The sequence below is a fragment of the Stigmatopora argus genome, chromosome 16 (assembly GCF_051989625.1).
Source record: "Stigmatopora argus isolate UIUO_Sarg chromosome 16, RoL_Sarg_1.0, whole genome shotgun sequence".
NCBI lineage: Eukaryota > Metazoa > Chordata > Actinopteri > Syngnathiformes > Syngnathidae > Stigmatopora > Stigmatopora argus.
This window is the reverse complement of record NC_135402.1, coordinates 4,550,362-4,573,204: the sequence shown is the minus strand read 5'-3', so window position 1 is coordinate 4,573,204 and position 22,843 is coordinate 4,550,362. Positions and strand designations below refer to the sequence as shown.

General features: G+C 39.4%; 4 protein-coding genes across 4 annotated transcripts; 2 read left to right on the top strand and 2 right to left on the bottom strand.

The window, feature by feature from the left end:
- Positions 1-763: 763 nt before the first annotated feature.
- Positions 764-4,051, top strand: nadk2 (NAD kinase 2, mitochondrial). The gene is made up of 12 exons (XM_077623598.1): positions 764-1,509; positions 1,638-1,726; positions 1,808-1,896; positions 2,025-2,106; positions 2,236-2,319; positions 2,541-2,680; positions 2,820-2,913; positions 3,013-3,108; positions 3,196-3,251; positions 3,329-3,382; positions 3,453-3,576; positions 3,643-4,051. Exons 1-12 carry the CDS (start codon positions 1,282-1,284, stop codon positions 3,779-3,781), a joined length of 1,275 nt encoding a protein of 424 aa, XP_077479724.1. The 5' UTR covers positions 764-1,281; the 3' UTR covers positions 3,782-4,051.
- Positions 4,052-4,551: 500 nt separating this feature from the next.
- Positions 4,552-8,501, bottom strand: skp2 (S-phase kinase-associated protein 2, E3 ubiquitin protein ligase). Its single transcript, XM_077622931.1, has 10 exons — positions 8,346-8,501; positions 7,557-7,807; positions 7,383-7,494; positions 6,593-6,736; positions 6,283-6,417; positions 6,096-6,194; positions 5,879-6,006; positions 5,652-5,703; positions 5,304-5,411; positions 4,552-5,230 (listed from the first exon to the last, which is right to left on the bottom strand). The coding sequence occupies exons 1-10, from the start codon at positions 8,363-8,365 to the stop codon at positions 5,014-5,016; spliced, it is 1,266 nt and encodes a 421-aa protein (XP_077479057.1). The 5' UTR covers positions 8,366-8,501; the 3' UTR covers positions 4,552-5,013.
- Positions 8,502-8,846: 345 nt separating this feature from the next.
- Positions 8,847-13,851, bottom strand: fpgs (folylpolyglutamate synthase). Its single transcript, XM_077623622.1, has 15 exons — positions 13,680-13,851; positions 12,846-12,974; positions 12,652-12,705; positions 12,479-12,543; positions 12,237-12,351; positions 11,809-11,886; positions 11,543-11,604; positions 11,326-11,428; positions 11,163-11,240; positions 10,813-10,960; positions 10,624-10,707; positions 10,283-10,433; positions 10,040-10,115; positions 9,854-9,920; positions 8,847-9,651 (listed from the first exon to the last, which is right to left on the bottom strand). Exons 1-15 carry the CDS (start codon positions 13,821-13,823, stop codon positions 9,278-9,280), a joined length of 1,728 nt encoding a protein of 575 aa, XP_077479748.1. The 5' UTR covers positions 13,824-13,851; the 3' UTR covers positions 8,847-9,277.
- Positions 13,852-14,219: 368 nt separating this feature from the next.
- cdk9 (cyclin-dependent kinase 9 (CDC2-related kinase)) lies at positions 14,220-17,835 on the top strand. The gene is made up of 8 exons (XM_077623685.1): positions 14,220-14,359; positions 14,458-14,571; positions 15,019-15,100; positions 15,247-15,337; positions 15,524-15,690; positions 15,848-16,019; positions 16,241-16,389; positions 17,397-17,835. Exons 1-8 carry the CDS (start codon positions 14,319-14,321, stop codon positions 17,760-17,762), a joined length of 1,182 nt encoding a protein of 393 aa, XP_077479811.1. The 5' UTR covers positions 14,220-14,318; the 3' UTR covers positions 17,763-17,835.
- Positions 17,836-22,843: the final 5,008 nt, after the last annotated feature.

Here is a 22,843-nt window from a genome sequence, read left to right as displayed (position 1 = left end):
CACAATTAGCTGAAAAAAGTAGAGCTTGTGTCATCATGACCTCGCCATATTGAAAAATAGTCTCTGGTATAGTAAAAAAAAAACATCATACAGCAATTGGATGATTGAATTGCCTATGGTCTGCTTCACACAACCCAACTATACTTCTACTACTTTATCATCCAGAGCTGTACTGTTTAGCTCCCATTGCTATCTATTGGTGCAGACCAGCAACCACATAGTTACTAAAAATTAAGAAAAGTTTTCACTTATTGATTAATTATTGAGCAAAAATTAAATTATAGATACCTTCCAACCCAATAAAATCACATAATTCGAAAGTGATCTGCAGTGAAGCCCCATTACTGCTATTTATAGTCATGATGAATAAAGAATATGAGATGTTTCCTCATAAGGATTCAAGAAACCTGAGCTATAGATATCCCATACAGAAGAAGGGGCATTCATATGTCAAGTATACAGGGGTCATGATAACTTAAATAAAATTGTATTTTTTAATACTTCTAATTGTAATCACTGTTATGATCTGTTAAAATATAATGGGTGTGTTAAACATATCTATATGTTATCAAAATAGCTTTATTTTTTCCGTTATTTGTCACTTAGAATATTAGATGATGATGATTGTCCATGATAAATTGTGAATTTGGAATATCCGATTTTACTTGAATGCGTCATAAACCACGGCACAAACTCCACAACTTCAATAACAGAGCACGACCACCAATCAGGCTACACCCTCCAAAGAGCCAATAAGAAGACGTTATTTTACGCCTGACGCCATGACGTTTCATAAATACGTGCGGGGTTGACTTGCGCGTTCGCTTACTTTCACAGTTGTTGTAAATTCGTACTATTTTACGGCGTGATCTAAATACCTGTTGGTAGCGAGCGTGGGCTGCAGTTTTGATGTAATTTGGATTAAATCCACATCAATCACGGGGGCTTTTTGTTGACTATTTTTGAGCAACGTGTTAGCCACTTCTAGCTTTACACCGCTAGTGACGTAGGCTAGTTTGGATCTAAACGTTCACAGGCGGGCACTGTTACTATTTGTCTAATTTGACGGTAATGTGGTGGAGAACTCTCTGAACAAATAAGTCTTGTCTGGGTGACCTTTCAGATCGTCTACTCCCACTCTTTAAATGAATGATCACCTCAACCGATGAATAGTTTGACATGACGTCTTTGGATGGAAGCGTGCAAGTAGAATTGAACGAGGGCGTCATTCGGCACATCTTGAAATACTTTTAGATTGTTTTTTTTTGTATTTTCCTAAGTATGCCTCGCTGTTCTGTGGCTAAATTGCTGTGGATTGCGAATCACGTGTCAAATCGAAGCGCCCTACGCGGAAGTTCAATTCATACTTCATCATGCAACTCTTCAAGCAACGCCCAATGTGGCTTTAAACCAGCAAAAGTAGCGGTGGTCACCAAGACCACCCGATATGAGTTTGAACAGCAGCGTTATCGGTACGCGGGACTCTCCGAGGAGGATTTAAAACACCTGGTGAGTAGGGGTGTCAACCTCCACGATAACGATTAATCGGACGTCTATTGCTGTCAATGGCAGTTGTTGGAAAAAATATTGCTTAAAGCTCCATAAAGGTACATGTGTGACTTTACTTGGTTTGACAGCTTGCTATGAAAGGATCAAGCTACAGTGGGCTTCTGGAAAGACACAACATCCACACCAACAACGTGGAGCACATTGTGACAAGTCTGCAGTAAGCTATAACGCACATTTTCTAGTCTTTTTTTGCTGCTGCAGAATGCAGGGGTAAAATGGTATTACCTTGCCTTTCTAGGAAAGAAGGAATTGAAGTACAAGTGGTAAAAAGGGGGGAATATGATACAAAAATAGTGCAGTGGGCGGATGCCATCATTTCTGCTGGGGGTAAGAATAATTTAAATTTCTTTCAACTTCAATATTCTTGTCGTGAAAAGAAAAGCCCAATTGGCCAAGCAAACAAAAGATTCTTTAGACTTCTTCAAATACACAATAAATGTTCTTTGTTTGGTTAGGTGATGGGACAATGCTGCTTGTTGCCAGTAAGGTTTTGAGCAAGGACAAACCAGTTGTTGGCGTAAATACAGACCCTGAGAGGTGTGTCACAAACCAATGCACTGTTTGAGCTTCACTTTCAAGGAAGTCAAACATGTTTACAACCATAGGATTTGTCATTTTGTCTTTCCTACAATGTGGCAAATTCTCTTTATTTCTTCACTTTTAAAGGTCCGAGGGTCATCTGTGCTTGCCGGTCAAGTATACTCGTAAATTCCCAGAGGCGCTGGGAAGACTCTTCCGCGGTGAGTTCAGGTGTGTATTTTTTTTCCAGACATTTTGACGTTTTAAAGTGAGCTCTTAATTCACTATTATAAAATGACACCGTACTTTTCATCTACATATGCATAAATATGAACAAATAACAGAATAGACTTGATTCATTTCATAGTATTTTGCTATGCTTGCAGTTGTACATTTCATTGTCTTGCCTTCATTTTAAAGTAAACTGCTAATCTTTGCCTTTCTGCGTTCAGGTGGCAGTGGCGTGAGAGGAGTCGACTGCATCTTGAGGGCACTGGAATAAATCCCACTCCGCTGGATCTTCATGAGCAGCAGCTAAGTTTGGAGCAGCACAGCCAGGCCCATCGCATTACTACCATGGACAACCAGCAGAGTAGGTATTGGTTTGCATTCTGTCCCCACCCGACGTGAAACTAGTCATCTTGGTTCACACAGACTGGAACACTGAATGAAAGCATCTCCTACACTTGAAATGATTCGTTTGTCTTAAACACGTTCTCTTTGATTCACAGAGACTGGAACTCTGAACGAGAGGTTCTCCAAACCCAGTCTTCTCCCCGTCAGGAGCTTGAATGAAATTTTCATTGGAGAATCGCTGTCCTCCAGGTAAACATTTTCTTGCAACTGAAATCCCATCACTTGTTGCTTAGTTCATCTCAGCTGTACGTACATGTGAGCACTTGTTCAAAGATGTCGTTCCTTCAGGGCTTCCTATTACGAGATCTCGGTGGATGACGGTCCGTGGGAAAAGCAGAAGAGTTCAGGGCTCAGCATTTGCACTGGAACAGGGTCCAAAGCCTGGTAGTCACATTTTTCACAAAATCCTGGTATTTACAGTCTCGATTATTGGATTTTTCATTCTCAAAAAGACATTTCCTCTATTTCCAGGTCGTATAACATCAACAAACTTGCAGTGCAAGCAGTGAACGACATCCTAAAAATAGGTAGATTATCAATGCAAAGTCTTTTGAAACTAAAATCTCTGAACAGTAAGACAGCAGCACCACATCTTTTCTTTCAGGAAAGTGTCAAACGGGTCTCACTATGCCATTAAACCTTGACTTAATTGAGAAGGGTGAGTTGGAAAGTCATATTCATTCACTGTTTGCTCCCCTCCAACACTATTATTCTATTGGTGTGTTTAGTCACGGATGAGTACAATGAGTCACTGGTGTTCAGCCCCGAAGACAGACGCTTATTTTTCAGCATCCGGGAGCCAATCGTAAACAGAGTGTTCTCCAGTAGCCGGCAGAGAGGCTTCGCCCACAAGTCAGTCGATAACGCCGCGCTGTGTTAGTCCAGGTGTTGGTTTTTGAGAACCGTGTTATCTTTCAGGGTGTGTGTTCGCTCTCGGTGCTGGGATGCCTGCATGGTAGTGGACGGTGGGAGCTCGTTCGAGTTCAACGACGGCGCCATTGCAACCATCAGCATGAGTGAGGAGGATCGGCTCCGGACAGTTGTTCTGGAGAACTGAGCTAGAAAAAAAAGCTAATCATGTTGTTGGAAGTGTGTTGAATCCTTTCCTTCCAAACCTCCCATTTGTTGGGGAGTTCACAGCAGAGTGAAAAAGAAAATCTGGATATTAGCTTTAGAAGTGTTTTGTCTTTTCTTTTTTTTTGGAGCAAAACACTCAATGTTTTTCTCCATTTTTTGACTTTTGCATTGTATTCATTCCACAGTGATAGCTGATATGAAGATACAATTCATTGGGGTTGGAATTATGCTAATTTCAGTATAATGATAATTTCCCCTGCTGTATTGTGCAGTCTGGACATTTATTTATTTTCTACCCATTTTTGGAACAGGTGTGCATTTCAATGTATGAAAAGATGTTTTGGAGCATATTTTTATACTTGAATTATTTTGGGAGTAAAGAGTACACACTAAACAGAGAATTCCACACTAAGAGGGGAATTTTGCCCTGGAACATAGGTCAAGTGCTTAGCACCTAAAGTAATAAATTTGAAATTGTTCTTGAGCAGTAATAGATTAAAGAATAATTGAATGATTATGTACTTTTTAAATAATGCAGCTCACCATTTGTTTAGAAATTAGGGGTGCATATTTTCTCTGGGAAGGTTTGTAGAGAATGGGTAATCATACTGTGAAATAAAAAGTGCCATGAAGACTTAAGTCTCAAAATGTTCTGAAATGTCCAATGATTATGCCTGTTTGATGCCATTGCTGATTTGATGTTTTACACCAGTGAAAATATTGCAAAAAAAATAAAAATAAACCAGAAAGTGAAAAATAGTTTTTTTTATTCATTAAAAGGGAGACCTGCTGGTATTGCCTTAAGAAATGTTTTGTTACAATCAAACAGATGACATGAACACGGAAAAAACTACAGTGAGGTAAACACTAAGAAACATCACACCTGATTTCATTATGAAAATAGTAAACTTTCTTGCAGCAATGATTCATTTGAAGTTGACCAAGAATTAGAACTATTGTAGAAAAATACAATCTCATTTCCAATAACACTGGCGATAAGCCTGTAAAAATGTATAAACTGACAATGAAAACAATGCAAAGGTTCCACTTTGCACTTCTGTTTCTACATTTATATTAACCTCTGAACAGATTCAACGAGCCATCAAAACTTCTTAAAACCTCACAGGTCGAATCATTATTTTGCTAACCAACCTATAAACCTTAATAGCAACAATCTAGAACAGAACTACCTGGGGTCAAATTTTAAAATCCCTATAATCTAATGCGCAGTCGAACCTTCCTGTTCCACATGCTGTGGCTGCCAAAGATGTCAACGATATTAGCCGGCGTGGGTCGTGCAATGGCGGAGAAAGGCAAGGAGTTAATGCAAATGCCAGGACTTTCCTTCCTCAAGGACGTCAAGTGGCTGTCGTTGACCAGGCCGAACACATCCAGGTAATGCAGCGTGGGGAATGTCTTCCTGAGGTTACTGTAAACGGAATTGGCGTTAGTTGGCGCGGGCGCTCACAACGAGAGCTGCTCGCATGTCCGCTGGAACCTACGTGAGGGCAGCGATGTGAATGTGGTAGCAGCGGCTCAAGGAAAGATGCAGAAGTTGTTTGAGCTCACAGAGCACGAGGAAGCAATCGGACATCAGCTGCGTGCTGTCACTGGAACACAAAAACTTGGCATAAATACATCTTAAAATTTGTCCATAAACCCATGATGGCAACATTTCCACATTCCCAGTTCAGATGGGAGTCATTAACTTTGGTTGCAACTAATTCGGTATGAAATTTGGGAGATTGGTGATTATATATGTCAGTATTTAAACTCCGTCCTTTCTGATCTTGAGAAGTTAAAAATAGTATAAATATGAATTCTTGTGATACAAAGTAACACAAACTTACCTCAGATCTAAAGCTTGAATATTAGGACATCGTGTAACCAAGACTTTGACATCTAGAAAAGAGAAGAGATTATTTATTGAGTCACCAAAAAGAGAAAAATGGGAGTAGAAAACTAGTATTTAATTCTAGGTCTAATGATTTGATACCACCAAAGAGTTTGTCTGAAATGACTGACAAAAAATTATTGGACTTCATGATATTTAAATTTCATATCCCCAACTGCTTACCATCTAGTGTGAGGCCGTCTCTGTATCCGCTAAGGTTGAGGTGTGTAACAGTGGAGTTGATATGATTCACTACACTTTTTACATGATTATTAGTGAAGTCGCACCATGATATGTTCAACTGTTCCAGTCTGCAGGAATGAAATAACAAAAGCCAAAGTTGATATAACATGTTGCGCTTGGGTATCAGGGAGGAAAAGAGGCCACGGGAAAAATTGACCTTGCGCAGGTCTGCAACATGTGAGCGAGCGGCTCGGCAGAAAAGTTGAAGCAACCGCTTAGATTGAGCTGCCGCAGGAGTGGATTCCGGGACAAACCGCTACGAGAGAAATTCAAACGTCATCATGCAAACGTTCCAAAAAACAACCACAATTTTTCAAGGCATTTCAGCGAGGAGTCAAACTCACCTGATAATATCGTCAGAAAGTTGCAGCCCCTCCAGGCTGAGACACTCTAACAGATTACAGTGACGGATGATGCCTTCAAGAGTCTGTGTGGAGATGATGGAGCCCGACAGGTCCATTTCCGTCATCGGTAGTGTGCTAAAAAAACAAAACAAAATGTATTGATGACTATGGGATAATTGCAGTACCTCGTACAAGTAGCTAGCTGCACTGTCCCTCCCATTTCTAGCAATACTTTTTATCCTGTCATGGGACAATTGAATTTGCCAGCTAACTACCTATTCAGATCAGCATTAATAACGATTTAACTCACCACATGCCCATAAAGTGAAGATTGTCTATGAAAGAGTGAGGGCAGCGTAACCTGCGCACACCGGCTTTCAACACCTGCTGCAGTGCCGGAGCCATTTTGGTCACCCCCACTAGGTCCACGCTTTGCCACAGTGACTCATCAAACCTAGAAGATACATGGAAGGTTAATGTGAGTGCATCTACTACAGTGATTCTTCAAGGATGGATTGAGGAAAAAAATGCCTTCATACTGTCATTACTGCACTACAACTGGATATGTTCAGGATCCGCAATAGTTGTATTCTTTATTTTATAAATAACTAGGTCCTTGTGAGTTATATGTCCTAAAAGTTGTCATAATACTAGAGTAGCTTTAACTACCAAAGATTGTAACATACCTTGGAAAAATAGAGATGCATTATTTTCTCCGTCAGCCAGTGTTTCAAAATAAAGTTCATTCATTGTTTATAAATAAATGTTGTTTTTCAATATTTAATGGCTAAAAGATTTGGGTGCCTGGCAGTTTAATTCAATGGAGTACAGTTATATTTAAATATTTTATTATGTATAAGTAGTGTTAATTGGCCACTACATCACTTATCGCAAATTCAATTCTTCGCGAATATTTTCTGCCATTAATTATTTGAAAAAATGTTTTTTTAACATTCATAAAAATGTGAAAATCCACAATTTTCCAATTACAGACTACTTAATTGGCTGCCATTGACGCGCAAATTCCAATCCATTGAACTCCCTCGAAATGGACACGTGATGTAAAAACTTTAACAATCACTTGATCAATTCTAACTCACGCCAAACGATGCCAACGCCGGCAAACGACCGACGTCTTGAGCAGGTCTTGCAGAGGCAGGAAAAATAGAATCTTGAGGATCAACTCATCTGGAAGGTGGTCCCATGAAATTCCTACAGGAGGACATATTCATCAAGAGTGGACAATGAATAAGACTATTTTTTTTCCTTCTTACCTGATAAAGATTCTTTCCTCTTCCTTGATCGTTTGGAAATGACGAAATGATTGTTGTCATTCTCTTTGCCCTTGGATATAGTACGTTGGCGTTTTGGGCCGGGTGACCACTGTGGGATGAGTTCATTTGGTGTACATTCGGTGTCCAAGTCTTCAATCAGATAAGTTCGCCACTTCTTCTTGTTGCTCTCGTTCAGCTTGGAAAAGAACGAGTCCTGAACCTCGAGGCATGGCAAATCCTGCAGGAGCGTGCTGGATAGAACACAAAAAATGAATAAATAAGGCAAAAGTGTGTTAAGATCACTTATCGCTTACGAGACATTGCATTTTCCTTGCTTAAGATGAGTATCGGTAAAAAGTATTTCCCAGCAAGTCTTTGCCCGCCATATTGAGACATGCGACAACATTTTGACCGCGCAAATTCCGAAAAAGTCATCTTAAACAGTAAGACAAAAATAACAGAGAGGGAATAACGATCAAATGACTACATAGGCTACTTTTTTTAGACGATAGTTGTGTTTTGCTCAATGTGGCTTGAGCGTAAAGGTCGCCGACAATAAAGCGCGCTATTTGTTTTACGCGAAGGGAAAACGAGGTTGATTTTTGCCATTTTAAGGTACGATTACTGAAAACATTTCTCACATTAAAAATGTCCCATCTAGAAATGTGTTTGCAAGCGAGAAAGAGTCATTTAGGTGCCTTAACATCACCAAGAGTTGTTACTTTCAGCGAGGATGCGCAAAAAGAAGTCCACAAAAGTCAAGCAAAGGGGAAAAAAACTTAACTATACCTGTCTTGTGGCGTGGCCATCACCTCCGTTTCTTGATCAAAAAGTGTCACAGATATAAAGCAGCATTTGCCGATTATGAGTACTTGGCACAGAAGCTCTGCAAAAATAGAGCGCTTTTAAACTCACCGCCAGCTTCAGGGCGCCTTACATAGTGACGTCACTTGCCCCGCGCGTATTCTCCTTCCGCCGTCTGTCTGCATATCCCGGAATCATCTGCGCATGCGCCTTCTCGATTATTAGCATTGAATACTACTCCAAGGAAAATAATAGAATTTCAATAAACTCTGATCTAATCATTCGCTTTGCATTTACAATTGACATTGTTATGCAGAGCCCTGATTGGCAACTGTGATTTTAAAAAGACTTTAAAAATATGTAAGTTTTTAGCAGGGTGATTATACATGCCTATACAACATAATGCAACCCTAAAGTAATGTATACAAGAGAAAGAAAATACAATCACTGAACTTTATATTCATAAAAAAAATACGCAGCACAGAATTGCAGTTACATTTTTAAATTTTATTTACATGAATATGAAACAGCCAGATAGACAAATAACAGCAGCCTTTTTCCTTTTTAATAAAAATGTGGTCATGTATTCAAATGGAGGTTTTTTTCTAATATAGACATGTCTATTTTTTTGACAAAAATATATAGCATTTGGAAATCGTTAATTAACATCTCATTCTCGTACTTTGATGAGTGTACTCATTGTGTAAACAATTGACTTCAAGTGGGATTTAAGACATTTGCAATGGCACAGTTGTGCATAAGGTTCTTAGGTTAAGAGATCCTTGAGGGAAGTGAAAAAACTTCCTTGCTCCAACTCAACTCTTAGTCTCACTCTCACTGTGGTGTTAACCACAAACAGAGACATTTTTATACGCTGCTGGAATCCAAAACTAAACATGTTGAAGTTCCTGGCCCGTTTACTTGGAGGATTCAGGGGCGAGGTGTTTGAGTGCCCCACCCACCAAATGCAGGCTGCCAGTGATCAGAATGTTGATTTGGGCCACATTGGACAGCAGAGCAGCTTTAGCGACGACACTGGGTTTCAATGCCATCACTTTCTTGGAAGGGTCTGTTAGTACTGGATCCCTACCCTGTGTGATCCATTGGAGGGCGCTGAGAATGCAGGGAAACACCAGCGAGTCCATTTTCTCCTCAGGGACCAAAGACAAGTTGTCTATTAGTAAGGGGGTGCTATTGGTGTTCCCCGGGCTGTTGTGCAGACGCCAGCTTCTCTCGTTGTCCAAGCAGCGAGTCAGCATGTGCTCCACGGACACGTTGAAGTTCTGTTGGTCTGAGAAGACGGGCAGATGTTTCAATCATACATTAAAAAACGTCAATATATCTCACGGGTTGAGGTGAACGTTTGGCTTTTAGTCATTAAACAATATGTAATTAAAAAAAATCTGGCATTTGGCTACATTCTTTAGTTCAAATCGTGTAATATTGTGCAAGCTTTTGGTGAATAAAAATAACATTTGAGCCAATGATCTCACCTGCATTACAAGAAGTGACTGTCTCGGTAATGTTAGGGCAAAACACAGCAAAATCAAAATGGCATGGCTGAAAGAGGAAAAACAAGCACGTTACTCACTTGACAATCATGCAAATGATTATTTTTTAAAAGTTATTGTGGAATTACGTTCCAATGTATAGCCTACAAAGATAAAGCTACCACTCACCACTAGAATTTTAAGCATGGCTGCACAATCCCTCTCTCCTGTAGCGTTAAACAGCAAGATTCTTGCAACAGGTCCACTGCAACACATTTGTCCAACTTTTTTTTAAATTATGATTACTCTTTAAATAGTGTCAGGATAATGACGGTTCAGTTTGTTACCCCCCAAAAATTTTCAGTCAAGTATTTCTGTATTAATTATCCCGTTCTGTATCCGGAATGAGAGTGGCCTTATTTTAATAGTCACCTTGTGTTTCTTTCATGCTGGGCTGCAACCTCTCTGAACCAATTGACACAGGCCTGCATACTTCGCACAGTGTGAGCGCCATCCAAGAAGTATGTAACTTCCCCGTGTTTAATCATTTGAGTTCTTCCTGGCCACTCTGTGTCTGCCAGTCCTTTTGCAGGAGGAAAACAAAATATACAGAAATAAAAAATAAAAAAACTGTGGACACAGTCCATTTGATTGCATTTTAGAACTGCCTTTTGTTATGCAGTAGGCAAATTTAGTTTCTAGTCTCTTAGTTACAAAAACATGAATAACTATACCATGACTAGATCAACAGTGGTACTCTTTCAAAGCCGTACCTTTCTTCATGATGGGGGAGGGCGTAAAGAGATCTGCTTCAGGCATAATTGAGCTCTCATCATTGGTAGCCAAATACTTTTCATCTATGGGACAGCACACAAAACCAAAATAAAGAAAAAACCTTAGAGTTGTCTACCGGATGTGACAATTTGAATAGTAATATGTCAAATCCCCCTTCCATGCTTTACCTGGTAAACATCTCTTTTGCAACCAAGTGTGACTCAGCTGCAGGGCCAGCGAGGCATTGGATCGCTGGTGCTGCCCTGCCAAGCCGAGGTTTATACTTCCGCATTTTGCCTGGTACGCTTCGAAATCCGGACACACTTGCAGACGACACTAAAACAATAGGTCAGGTAGGTGTGTAATGAAAATCTGTATTCAATGGAGACATTTAATGCATCAGCCACACATTTTCAGAGACAGGCAATTGTCAAAAGATTTTCTTGATCGCAGTTTAAAATCAATTTCAGCCATGTGAAGGGCAGTCAATGAGTAAATATGTTATTTTCTTTGTAAATTAAATAGAATAGACTCTTACGTTGATCTCTTTGGCCCGCTCCCTAAGGACGTCCATTGCCTCTTCTGGCTGTTTAACTGTGAAAGCAGGTACTCCTAGCTTAAGTTTAAAAATAAATAAATAAATAACAAGGAATTGTGCAGATAAGCCAAGCGATGTGTTTGTGAGTTATGCCAACACTAACCTTAAAGATTCCACCCTTTTGCCAGGCAATCTTCTCTATGGTATCGCCAAGAATCTGTGTGTGATCTATTCCCAGAGAAGAGATTCCACATACCCACGGTCTTCTGTTGAGGTGTATAGTCAAGTAAAAAGTCAAAAGGAGATAACGATGTATTTAAACTATTAAAGAAAACAACTGTGTCTATTTGTGACATTTCCGTGGAAACAGCCAATCTTACCTTATAATGTTGGTGCAGTCATATGCTCCACCAATGCCAACTTCAATCACAGCCACATCAACCTGAGCAAAATATCATAATGAAACACGTTCATACTGTATAACAGACTGACCCAATTGCTTCAAAATACAATCCATGTTCCCCAACTCTACATCCTGAAGAATGTGTTTACTATCAGCATGGTAGGAGTAGAACATGTTTCAGTTTTAAACTCAGTGTTATGCAAAATCCCAATTGCTGACAAGCAATGTAATCTGAATGTATACCTTTTCCTGAAGGAAGACATGGAAGGCCAAGATGGTGAGAAAGCGAAAGTATGCAGGCATCGTCCCATCATGGGCTTCCTAAAAGTTAAAAGGATAATATGTAACTCGAACAGTGGTGATTAGACTATCACTTCTCATTAAAAGTGGAGATATACAGCCTCAAGTAGTGTGTACAGAAAAAATAACTGTTAGGTTTACTTTTTGAGTACATTCAGGCATCCCTTTTTTTTTTTAAAGTGAATTTATTTTCATTCTCCCCCAGACACATGACATACTGTAAGGACAGATAGCATGTGGGGTCACTACAGCAATGTGGAATTTCATCAGGAACGCATTTGAGTTACTTAATTCAAGTGACGTGACTCAACTGCAATCACATGCAAGTCATGCTTTTTGTGATGTGAGTAACTACTACTCACACTACTCACCTTTGTTTCATCCAACCTTCCATAAATCTGCCAGAAGTATTTAGTAAAGAGGTCTTTTCCAATTGGCTGTCCGTTGATTCGAATCCTCTCCCTTACTTGGACCAAATGGGGCGAGCTACAGCAAGAGAAAACAACATTTAAAGCTGCATACAAAATTAATATTTTTAATCGATGCTGTGGTTTGAAGATATATTAGCAACAGTTACATAAAGATAAATTCTAATCACACACTGAAGTTTTACCTATAAAATCCTGTACGGAAGCCATAACCTCTTAAAATCTTCTCAGTGAATGCACATGTTGAACCCTGAAAATGAACATAAAACCATTTAAAAGCATGTTTTCCAGATCTATCAGGATGATTAATATTTATGCTCAGAATTAGTCATCATGGGTTTGTACTGGCTCTCCTTACTTTGCCCTTTGTTCCGGTCACATGAATAATGTTTAGATGGTCCAGTTGTTTTACCTTTCAAACCAAACAAAAGTTAATCAATCCATGACACAATGAGTACTGAAACAATCATAAGTAACAACAATTGTTTCCTTGTAATCATTAGGGGCGTAGAAGGCGCCCTTTGCACTATTTCAACGTAATACTCTACTCACGGTGACGCCAGCCCGTTCCAGGAAGCCTTTCATGGCCTGAAGCTGCAGCTCCGGGTTACTCCTCTCACGCCGTACTTGCTCCAGAGCATTGGCATTTGTCTGTAGTGTGTTGAGAGTACAAATGGCATCCTGCAACAACACAGTAAAAAGCTTTTAAAACAGGTCCTATGATTTAAAAAAAAAAAGGGAACTACAGTATGTGCTTGTCATGTCAGAGAAATCAAATTCATCAGCAAATTTTGTTTGTAACAAATAACTCACAATAAAGTTGGTTTCAGTGCAGTACTGTACTGCACTGTACTTTTTGAGAGAGCCACTGTACTCAACCTATTCCATTATTATTACCAATAATTAATGTCGTTCTTGTAACAGATAGCCAGTGTGTAAACTGTAAAGGGACTGACAGTAAATAATCTGTGTTAGGAAAACATAATTTGATAGAGAATGCAAGTTTAAAAAACGTAGTGTCAACATAATTGCAAGAATAACCTTAACCAGCATTTACCAATAAAGGGCACGGGCTACTTCAGCTATCTGATTGCACTTTGACGTTTGGATAAGTTATTATACTATGATTCCATATGGCAGTGCCTTCTATATGTCTACACTACGAATTTCACACAGTATGACAAGATCTAAATCAACAATATAACCACGAGGCTCGTCTGACAGCGTAAAAGAAGGCCTTTGCGAAATCTACCCAGCCCAGCCATGATGACAGCAAACACAAAAAAACTTTGATACAACTTGTTCAGCCTGTCGATTAGCTAGCGAGCGAGCGAGCTAGCAAGCGGCGTGCCGACGAAGGATCGTACGGATAGAAGCCGGGTTTACCTGGTACTCCATTCCCGGGATATGAGGGGCCGTCTTCGTGCTGTAGCGTCGGACGAGAGATCCCGCCAATCGACACATCCAGTCTCGCTTCCGAAGCCTCACCGCTAACACAAACGGCTTCCACGCGCGCGACATGCAACCCATTGTTGGTGCTCAGCTGTCATGGGAAGTTCCGTCCAAATATGGTGTGGGGGCGTGACTCGTTGTCTCAATTTACGGCTGTAAATCACTTTCAAACAGTTTTATTTTATTTTATTTTTTAATTCAATTGGTCGTATCTTAAAACAACTAAAAAAAACAAAAGCAGAAACTATCTCACATTTAAGATAACATTCACCAATATAACATGTATAATGCATATTTACGTTTCCTTTGAATGGATGTACTGCTGTGGAAAAAAAAACTTGCTCAAATAAGTGATGACTTGTAATAAAAATGTAAAGCATGTATCAAAGTATCATTATAAAATAAATGTCTTTTTAATGATCTTTTTGAGAAATACTTCCAACAAATCTTATAAGTGTGCTGATTCATATGCCAGGCCGGTAGATGGTGCTAGTATACTAACCACGCTTCTAATCAAATAAGACGAAGAAGAAAATACGGAACTCATCGAATGTGGAGGTGAAACAGCGAAGCATGCAGCGAGAAAAAACAAATAATTCAGCTGGGGCTGAAAAGTAAGGAACACTAAATAGTTATTTCTTATTTCTGATTGTAATTTACACTTTCGCTTTTGCAATGCGTAAAATATTACAATCACACGTCTTCTACTCAGGCCGGACAGGGAGGCCGCCATTATGTCCAAATACTACGATGGAGTTGAATTTCCATTCTGTGACGAGTTCTCCAAATACGAAAAACTGGCTAAAATAGGACAAGGAACCTTTGGGTGAGTAATATCTCTACATACCTAAGAGAGAATCATGGTTCTGTTGTAAAGTACCTAACGAAGCTATTTGCTGAAACGATGTAACTACCAGTGAAGCAAAATCTTCAGTTTATTTTCTTTCAGGTTACCAACTATTTTATCAAATATTCGTTGTACCCAGCTGAGAAATATTAATGGTTTCTGTACCAGTAAGACCAGTACCAAAACGCCACAAATCCATAATGGTTTTGCTAGAGATGTTTCTGTACAAGTTGGATTTCCTAGAGTCCTCGATAAATCTATATTTGCGACTTTAACCGAAGCTTTGTGGCTCTGTGTTAATACGTCAATTTGAAAAAAACTGCACGTTATGGTTAATAGAAAAAGAAAGAAAATTTTGATATAGAATTTTCATTCACACCTGGTTTCAGTTTTATTTGAATCCGTGATCAACTTCTTTTTCCACAGGGAGGTATTTAAAGCAAAACACAGACAGACTGGGAAAAAGGTTGCACTTAAGAAGGTTTTAATGGAAAATGAAAAGGAAGGGGTAATGTGCCTTTTAATTTTTCTCACATACAATGAAATCTACTGTGTAGTTTTGCTTTCATTGCCTTTGAGACTTTTTTCAATGTCTAGTTGTGTGAGGATTTTCACCTTTCAATTTCTCATATTGGTCTATTGTTTCTATTTCAGTTCCCAATTACTGCTTTAAGAGAGATAAAGATTCTGCAGCTCCTTAAACACGAGAATGTGGTGAATTTGATTGAGATCTGCCGAACCAAAGGTTGGTGTCTGAATAGTCATTTCTAACTTTATAAATGAGCATTCTCCTACTTATGTAATCTCACATTTAATTCAACTTAAAACCTAGACTGTGATGTTTGTTATTTTGCCATATTAGTTAATGTTGTATATTTTTACATTACCATAAATACATATTTGTCTGATTCCTTTCTTATTTTTCTTCCAGCTTCCCAGTATAACCGATACAAAGGCAGCATCTATCTGGTATTCGACTTCTGTGAGCATGACCTTGCTGGCCTCTTAAGCAACACAAATGTAAAGTTCACTCTGTCAGAGATCAAGAAGGTCATGCAAATGTTGCTCAATGGCTTATACTACATCCACAGAAACAAGGTAAAACACATACACGCATTAACATTTTCTACATACCAATTGTCCTTCATTTAAAGAAAGACAAATATTACATTTTGCACACATGGTTGGTAAATCCATCCAATTTGATAACCAACCTCACAAATACAATACATAATTATGATGCTTTTGTTGTCAGATTCTTCACAGAGACATGAAGGCAGCCAATGTACTCATCACCAGAGATGGCGTCCTGAAACTGGCTGACTTCGGTTTGGCCCGAGCATTCAGTTTAGCCAAAAACAGCCAAGGGAACCGATACACCAACCGAGTGGTCACGCTGTGGTACCGACCTCCAGAGCTGCTGCTCGGTAGGAACCAAAAATATTTAGAAACATGGACTGCTTATCATAGAAATGTCTTCCATGACTGGAGCACCCTGTACAGTATTATTCTGGTTTCATTGTGTTTTTATATAGAAGTTCCAAATGTAAGTGATAAAGACTCACTATATAATCAGAATCATATCGCGTTCAATACAAAGCTAAATATTGTCCACAATTTAACGCTACTTTTGTTTTGTGGGGCCCAGGCGAGCGAGACTACGGTCCCCCAATTGACCTGTGGGGAGCAGGGTGCATCATGGCTGAGATGTGGACAAGGAGTCCAATCATGCAAGGGAACACTGAACAGCACCAGCTCACGCTAATCAGTCAGCTTTGTGGCTCCATCACTGCTGAGGTACCCCTTCAAAATAGATGAGATCATTATTAAGCAGTCATTTGGATGTTCTTTGCTTTAAATTGTGAACGCGAACTTGAACTGCAAGTATTGTGTGTGTGTGTGGTGGTGGCCTTTGCTCAGGGACTAAATTTTTTTCTATCGCATAAAACAAAGAGAATCACATCTGTATTTCATACATCCCTTTGCTGAAAAATCCTGCCTAGCCTAATGCTATCAAATAATGCAAAACTTCTTTGGGTTGCCTATGACAACATTGTCGAAAGTGGGATAAAGACATTTAAGCTGCCCTCATTTATTGGGGCATACCAACTGTTGAGATAACAATGGGGATAAAACGAAGCCATTCGACCAGCAAGTGAGCGTTTTACAAAGGATACATTTTCAAACTTCAACCCGAAGCAAAAGGGCTTCGCGTGTTATTTTATGCCGCTTAATGGGACGGTATCCCTTGTCTCACACAACCTGATGTCACCTCATATCATCTGCAACTCTTCAACTCGGCTCGCCAGTCATCGGTGACATCTTGACTGCAATGAGTGTAAGTTGAAATTTGATCCTTTATAAAAAAAATATTTGGGCATCAATTCGTTGATAAGTTAGTTATAAGTTGATTTTAATCACTGTTTAAAACGGGTGACGTGAGTCATGCAGAAAATATTGCGTATAAATAATTTTTAAAAATGAAATACTGAACAGTTCTGCTGTACAAAGAAACACTTAGAAACACGTTGTCTTCAGTATTGTATTATAAATCGGATATTAAAGAATCCTAGCACTACCGTGACAACCTAATTTTAAACCCTTATTTTACGTAGTATTTTTTATTCATTAAAATTTGTCAGGGTTATTCAACAACAGTTTTTAGTTTCGCTCAATCCAAAAATGTATTCATTCACCGACATGACCATGAAAGCAGTAGGTAACAATTGTTCTTTGTGCTTTCATTACAGTACAAGGTTATTATTCCATCCAATATTGAACCCATTGTGTGTATCTTTTTGAAGGTCTGGCCAGGTGTGGACAAGAAGTACGAGCTGTACCAGAAAATGGAGCTCCCAAAAGGACAAAAGAGGAAAGTGAAAGATCGCCTCAAAGCTTATGTTAAAGACCAGTACGCATTGGACTTGATTGACAAACTGTTGGTCCTGGACCCGGCCCAGCGCACAGACAGCGACGATGCGCTAAACCATGACTTTTTTTGGTCTGACCCGATGCCGTCGGACCTGAAGAACATGTTGTCTACGCACAACACGTCCATGTTTGAATATCTTGCTCCTCCCCGGCGGAGAGGCCACATGCCTCAACAGCCGACCAACCAGAACAGAAACCCCGCCACCACCAGTCAGACAGAGTTTGACCGAGTGTTTTAGGCAGGAAAGACTTTCATTCTGTTAAATAAAGACGCACATATTGCGGAATGTTTTGTTTAAAAATACTAAACAATGGCCTACTTGTGTTTTTTATTTAAATCAAATCCATCTCAGTTTGGTATGACTGCACATCAATGTATCAGAACTAGTGTAGTCAACTCCAAAACGCTCATTAGCTATTTCATCTTGTGACATAAGTAAGTTACAAGTGGTAAAAAAAATCCTCTGTGTTCAACATCTTTACTGGAATTTTAATCTAAAATTTGAATGTCTTGAATTCCCCTTTGTATTTTACGATTACTCAATTTAAATGTAGAAAATCCTCACTATACGATATACCCAAAATACATGTATACATAGTTGCTTTGTCAAGTGCCATAACCAATTGTGTAAATATGGGGGTTTGTTCTAGATCTATATTTTAAATTTAAACCCTGCAGCACGTTTTGAGAATATATAATTAAGATGGAAAATTTGAAGATAAATATCAGTCCATTTTTAGGTGCAATGGCTCTGCTTTAAAGTTTGTATTTTACAGGGGTTGCATGCAAATGTCAAGAGGCATATTTTACAATGAACGCTTGCTTAATAGTAGTCATCTCACCCTTCATAATTCATATTTAATGCCACTAGATGACAGTATTGTTCTGCAACCCCTCATTCTTTCAGCAATACTAATACGTCTGAGTATCTAATTTTCAGCTGTATTGCAGACTTCATTTGTTAACTTCTAATTTTCTTTGCATAGTTTTTTTATTACTATCTAGAAATGTCTGAAAATAGTCTACAATATAGGATTTACAACTGTCTTAATTTCCGTCATGGATGAATGAAATACAAATGTTTTAAATTTGATTTTGGGACTAATGATTACCCATTGGAATAAGAATAATTTAGTATTTAACAGGCACGTTGCCTTTGTCCCAACTGGATCATTACTTCATCTAATTGATGTATTGTTCCAAGACTAAAAAAATGCATAGAAGTGTGAATGTTTATTTTTAAATTTATGTCAGCTCTGAGTAACCGCACACCAGGATGTATTTCCGACTAAAACTTTGATCGATCCTATTCAAACAAACATTGCAGTAGCATTTTTTTTCTTTTTGACACCCTTGATAGTGAGCCTATTATATTTTGGCATCAGTGGGGTTTGTGGGCGCTTACTAAGCATGAGTCCTCCCTCCCCAAAACAATTCCTACAAAATGCTTGTGAAGTATTTGCAAATTCTGACCCAAAAAGCACTAAGTGGCATTCAGATCAATACCTCTTTACTTTCTGCTTTCTTGCAAGTATATACTGGTCCAGGTCTGCTTTTTTAATATAGTGGGTAAGTTCTTACCATCAGGCGACTTGTCTATCTTGAATCACCTCCTCACTATGTGAACTGTCAAACTAAAGCTCTAGTCAGATGATGGATTGCTCTTTTAATTCTAGCTTCACCACTGTCACATCCGTAGAGAAAGAAGCTGTGGGCTGACAGCAATGACAACAACAACTAACATAAATTAGAGGGTTCTCCAGTGGACAGATGGGCTTTCAAGAGCATCTTGCATACAAATAGATTCCAACGCTTTCATTTCATAGGTAGCACACTATATTTCTCTGCATAGATAAAAGATTGGAGCAAAGTAAATGCTGTCAGCTGTGCCAGGTTTATGCCACAGGATTTCCAGGTTGGAAATGAGTCCAAATTGCTTGCGGTCACATTGTTTGGGTGATACACTTGTGTGTGTTAGGTAAATGCATTTTATGTTTTGTGAATATTTCTTAGCAACAGTGCTAAAATGGATGCAAGAAGAACGAACCGCTCCTTTAAACTTTTTATTTTACGAGTGTCGTTTTTGTTTCAGTTTGCAATTGTCACTTTGATTTTGAGTGTCAAAATATTTTTCTGCAGACTTGAATGGTTAAGGAAAGGCATTTGCGAGTTTGATTTTTTAAAAGAAAAAACAGCAAACTTAAAAAACAAAGATAAACTGCAAAAAACATTCAGTGTTCCCCCAATTTTTGTGGCATTCAGTTTTTGCCTTTTTTTGTGGCATTCAGTTTTTGCCTTTTTTTGTGAAACCAGTAGAAGATGAAAGTATTCACATTTTTGGGGGGTTTTCACCTTTGTAATTGTGACACCTACTAACGTAGCAAAAAAAGACATTCTCAGTAGTCCCCCATGTTTCGCGATTAATGTGTGACTAGTTAGAACGAAGAATAGTTTCGCCCCATTTTTGTTGTTGCTGCTTTTGCAGTTTTGGCCTTTTTTTGTAAAACCCGCCAACACAATGGAAAATGGGTAATCGGCGAAAACGTTCACCCGGTTCTCCCCTACTTGGCTGCATCCCCGTTTTTCACCTTTTTCACCCCCCAAAAATTCCATTTTTGGATTTTTCCTTTTTTATCTCCAGCCTCGCCTTGGCCGACCCTCTCTGTGTCAGCCAACGGCGCTTATACGTGGCTGATGGCATCCAGCGTGCAGGGCACCACGCATAAAAAGGGTCCTGTCAGTCAATTTGAGACAACCATATGCGAGCCCACATGAGCTCTGCGCCAGCAGCAGGCTGCCTCTGCCAGAAGACATTAGGGAAGCAGCAGGGTGTCATTAAGTCGGCGCGATGATTGATTAACCGTATCGTGGGCATGAGACCTACCAGTCTCGGTTTCTGCCTCTTCCTTCACACCCCGCGAACACACACTAAGTCATAGCAGTCGACTGATGTTTTGCTGGAAGAGACAGAGGGAGCCCCCTGCAGATACAAGGGTGTAATTGCATTAGGTGCCCAGTGGGGAGAAGATGAGCTTGGGTTGCTCTGAAATGAACACAGTCAGGGGGGCACATTAAGTCATTAGTAGAAAGCGAGCCCTTTGCTTCACTCCCGAGGCACTTTTCGTACGCGGCTTTACTGCGGCGAGTCGCAGATCCGTGGCGAGATAATGTCAGCTCCCGGTTGATCGTTCCAAGGTCTTTCCGCGGAGAATGAAATTCAGACGTTAATGTTACACTAAAAACAGTTTCATCCGTAATGACTGAACAATGATTACAATCCTAGAGACAATACTAGAAGTGCTTTTGTAGGATTGAAACCTTCAGGGTGTTTGTTCGCCATCCTCATGTGGTTGCAGCAAGAAAAATAGTTTTCCCAAAAAGTCCCAACTTTTTCTGAGGAGAGTAAAGGGGAATTGTGATCACCTAACATTGAACTGGTCACATTTTTCTCAGTTTTTGTATGACTAGTGTTGTTCTGTTTTATTTAGTGGGCATCAAACCGATGCTACCAATGCCCCTCATTTCTTCTTCTGAGGGTCGCCAGGGACTGGAGTGAATCCCAACTGGCAAATCAGGCTATGGATTGGTAGCAACCAATGTACCCCCTAATTTTTCATACGTCTGTGCATACAGTGGACCAGTGTGAGCAACATCATAAATGCTCACTATAGGCACACGCCAGTATCATGCATGTCTACTACCCATAAATGATCTAGTCATAATAAAATGTAAAGATTAATATCTATGAATAAAATAATGAATGTCAATAGAATATGCACAAATCTGACTTACATTTTACCTTATATTTCATGTCTGTACTTCTCATTCAAATGACTTTTCTGCTGAATATGCAATATTTTTCCTTTGGAAAACTGGCTTACAACTTTAGCTTTGCTGTATGTTTTGTAGTGGAGACCTTTTTCCACCGCTTGTTCTTCTCTTTGCACATGCTCCATTCCATCTTAAAAGAACCACATTTCTTTTTTACTTTGGCTCGTTTCACCATGATTAAGGGTTGGCGGCAGCTCCACCAAACCGTTAGGTATATGCTAACGTGCAAAACACAGGCACCTATGCATAACGCGTAACTAACGCAGCCAATCAATCTCGTTAACATTTGCATCATATCATTGGCTGGACATAATTATTGTTTGTCATTGACAGGCTGCCACTCTCTGAGTTGCGTTGCAAAATGGCACAGAAAAAAATGTATAATGTGTTTATTTTTTTTTACAATTCAGGTTGGATTTTATTTTGTTTGTTGTGCGCAGAGAACATGAGAGTAGTGCGCAATTGCGCTTAGAAGGAACATTAGGGGCAACCTGTTGTTTCCTTAAATACACAATGACATCAATATGTCCACTTCGAGCGGTACGTATCGATAACCAATTGGGATAAAAAGTATCGCAAAACTTCACAATAACAATTTATTATTGGTCACAGCCATTGTACACACCATCACATCCAACCCAGAATTTTAAAGTAAACCAGTTCACTACAAAGAAACATGTATGGAGGCTTCTACTTATTTTGTATTTTATTTGATATAATACATTGGCAGTACTGACGTATAGCATATTTATAAAAACAAATCTCGGATGATGAATCATCTCAATTTTTTGTTTTGAATCCAAATGCATTAACTGTGTGAGTTGCCATAAGAGCGCCAAACTCCCACCACAGCAAGAGTATAGAATTCCCAATTCCCTTTCCATTTTATCTCCCCCCCCTATCCCCCACCTTGTCTGTCTCCTGGAGTCCTGCTGGGCATCAGATAGATGACTGATGAAATCATCTGAGAGGGAGTTAGCAGTGGGACCACTCCAGCTAATGTTTTGTTTAGTATTAAAATGCACGAGGCGTTTTAACTCCCACTGACTTGGATGAAAAAACATTTGCAATAGGGTTCATCAATCAAAGGGCACACACAGAGGGGCTGTCAAAATCCTGGGGTGCACTCCCAGTTCTCTGTACATTGGGAAAAGAAAGAAAGATATCATGGCAAACTTCGCTTATACTTGAAATCTTACATTTCATCCATTCGTGTCTATGTGCATACGATAGCTCCCAAATGCGCGCCAGTGCCGGAACAAATGCCAACATGGCAACGGGCTCCTTAAGTCGAACCCCCCGAGGGTGGGAGAGCAATTTTTCACTTTTTCGTGGCACAAATGATTTTTTTTCACAAATAACACTATAATTAATCACCAGATGGTGTAGTGGTTCTTTTTCCTGACTTTGGTCGGTTAGATTAACACAGTCAGCGGACATAGGCTCGAGCACCTGCGAACCCAATGAGGGCAAGCGGTGTTGAAAATA

Bases quoted from the DNA above. Each gene is read 5' to 3' on its own strand.
- nadk2 (XM_077623598.1), top strand. From the start codon at position 1,282: ATGCCTCGCTGTTCTGTGGCTAAATTGCTGTGGATTGCGAATCACGTG. The intron at 3,109-3,195 runs GTAGTCACATTT...CTCTATTTCCAG, and splicing joins GGAACAGGGTCCAAAGCCTG to GTCGTATAACATCAACAAAC. The intron at 3,383-3,452 runs GTGAGTTGGAAA...TGGTGTGTTTAG, and splicing joins CCTTGACTTAATTGAGAAGG to TCACGGATGAGTACAATGAG.
- skp2 (XM_077622931.1), bottom strand. From the start codon at position 8,365: ATGGCCACGCCACAAGACAG. The intron at 6,195-6,282 runs GTGAGTTTGACT...TTTCTCTCGTAG, and splicing joins CTTTCTGACGATATTATCAG to CGGTTTGTCCCGGAATCCAC. The intron at 5,412-5,651 runs GTAAGTTTGTGT...TTTGTGTTCCAG, and splicing joins ATTCAAGCTTTAGATCTGAG to TGACAGCACGCAGCTGATGT.
- fpgs (XM_077623622.1), bottom strand. From the start codon at position 13,823: ATGGGTTGCATGTCGCGCGCGTGGAAGCCGTTTGTGTTAGCGGTGAGG. The intron at 12,975-13,679 runs GTAAACCCGGCT...GTGTTGTTGCAG, and splicing joins TCCCGGGAATGGAGTACCAG to GATGCCATTTGTACTCTCAA. The intron at 9,921-10,039 runs GTGAGTGGTAGC...TTCCTCTTTCAG, and splicing joins CCATGCTTAAAATTCTAGTG to CCATGCCATTTTGATTTTGC.
- cdk9 (XM_077623685.1), top strand. From the start codon at position 14,319: ATGCAGCGAGAAAAAACAAATAATTCAGCTGGGGCTGAAAA. The intron at 15,101-15,246 runs GTAATGTGCCTT...TTTCTATTTCAG, and splicing joins TGGAAAATGAAAAGGAAGGG to TTCCCAATTACTGCTTTAAG. The intron at 16,020-16,240 runs GTAGGAACCAAA...TGTGGGGCCCAG, and splicing joins ACCTCCAGAGCTGCTGCTCG to GCGAGCGAGACTACGGTCCC.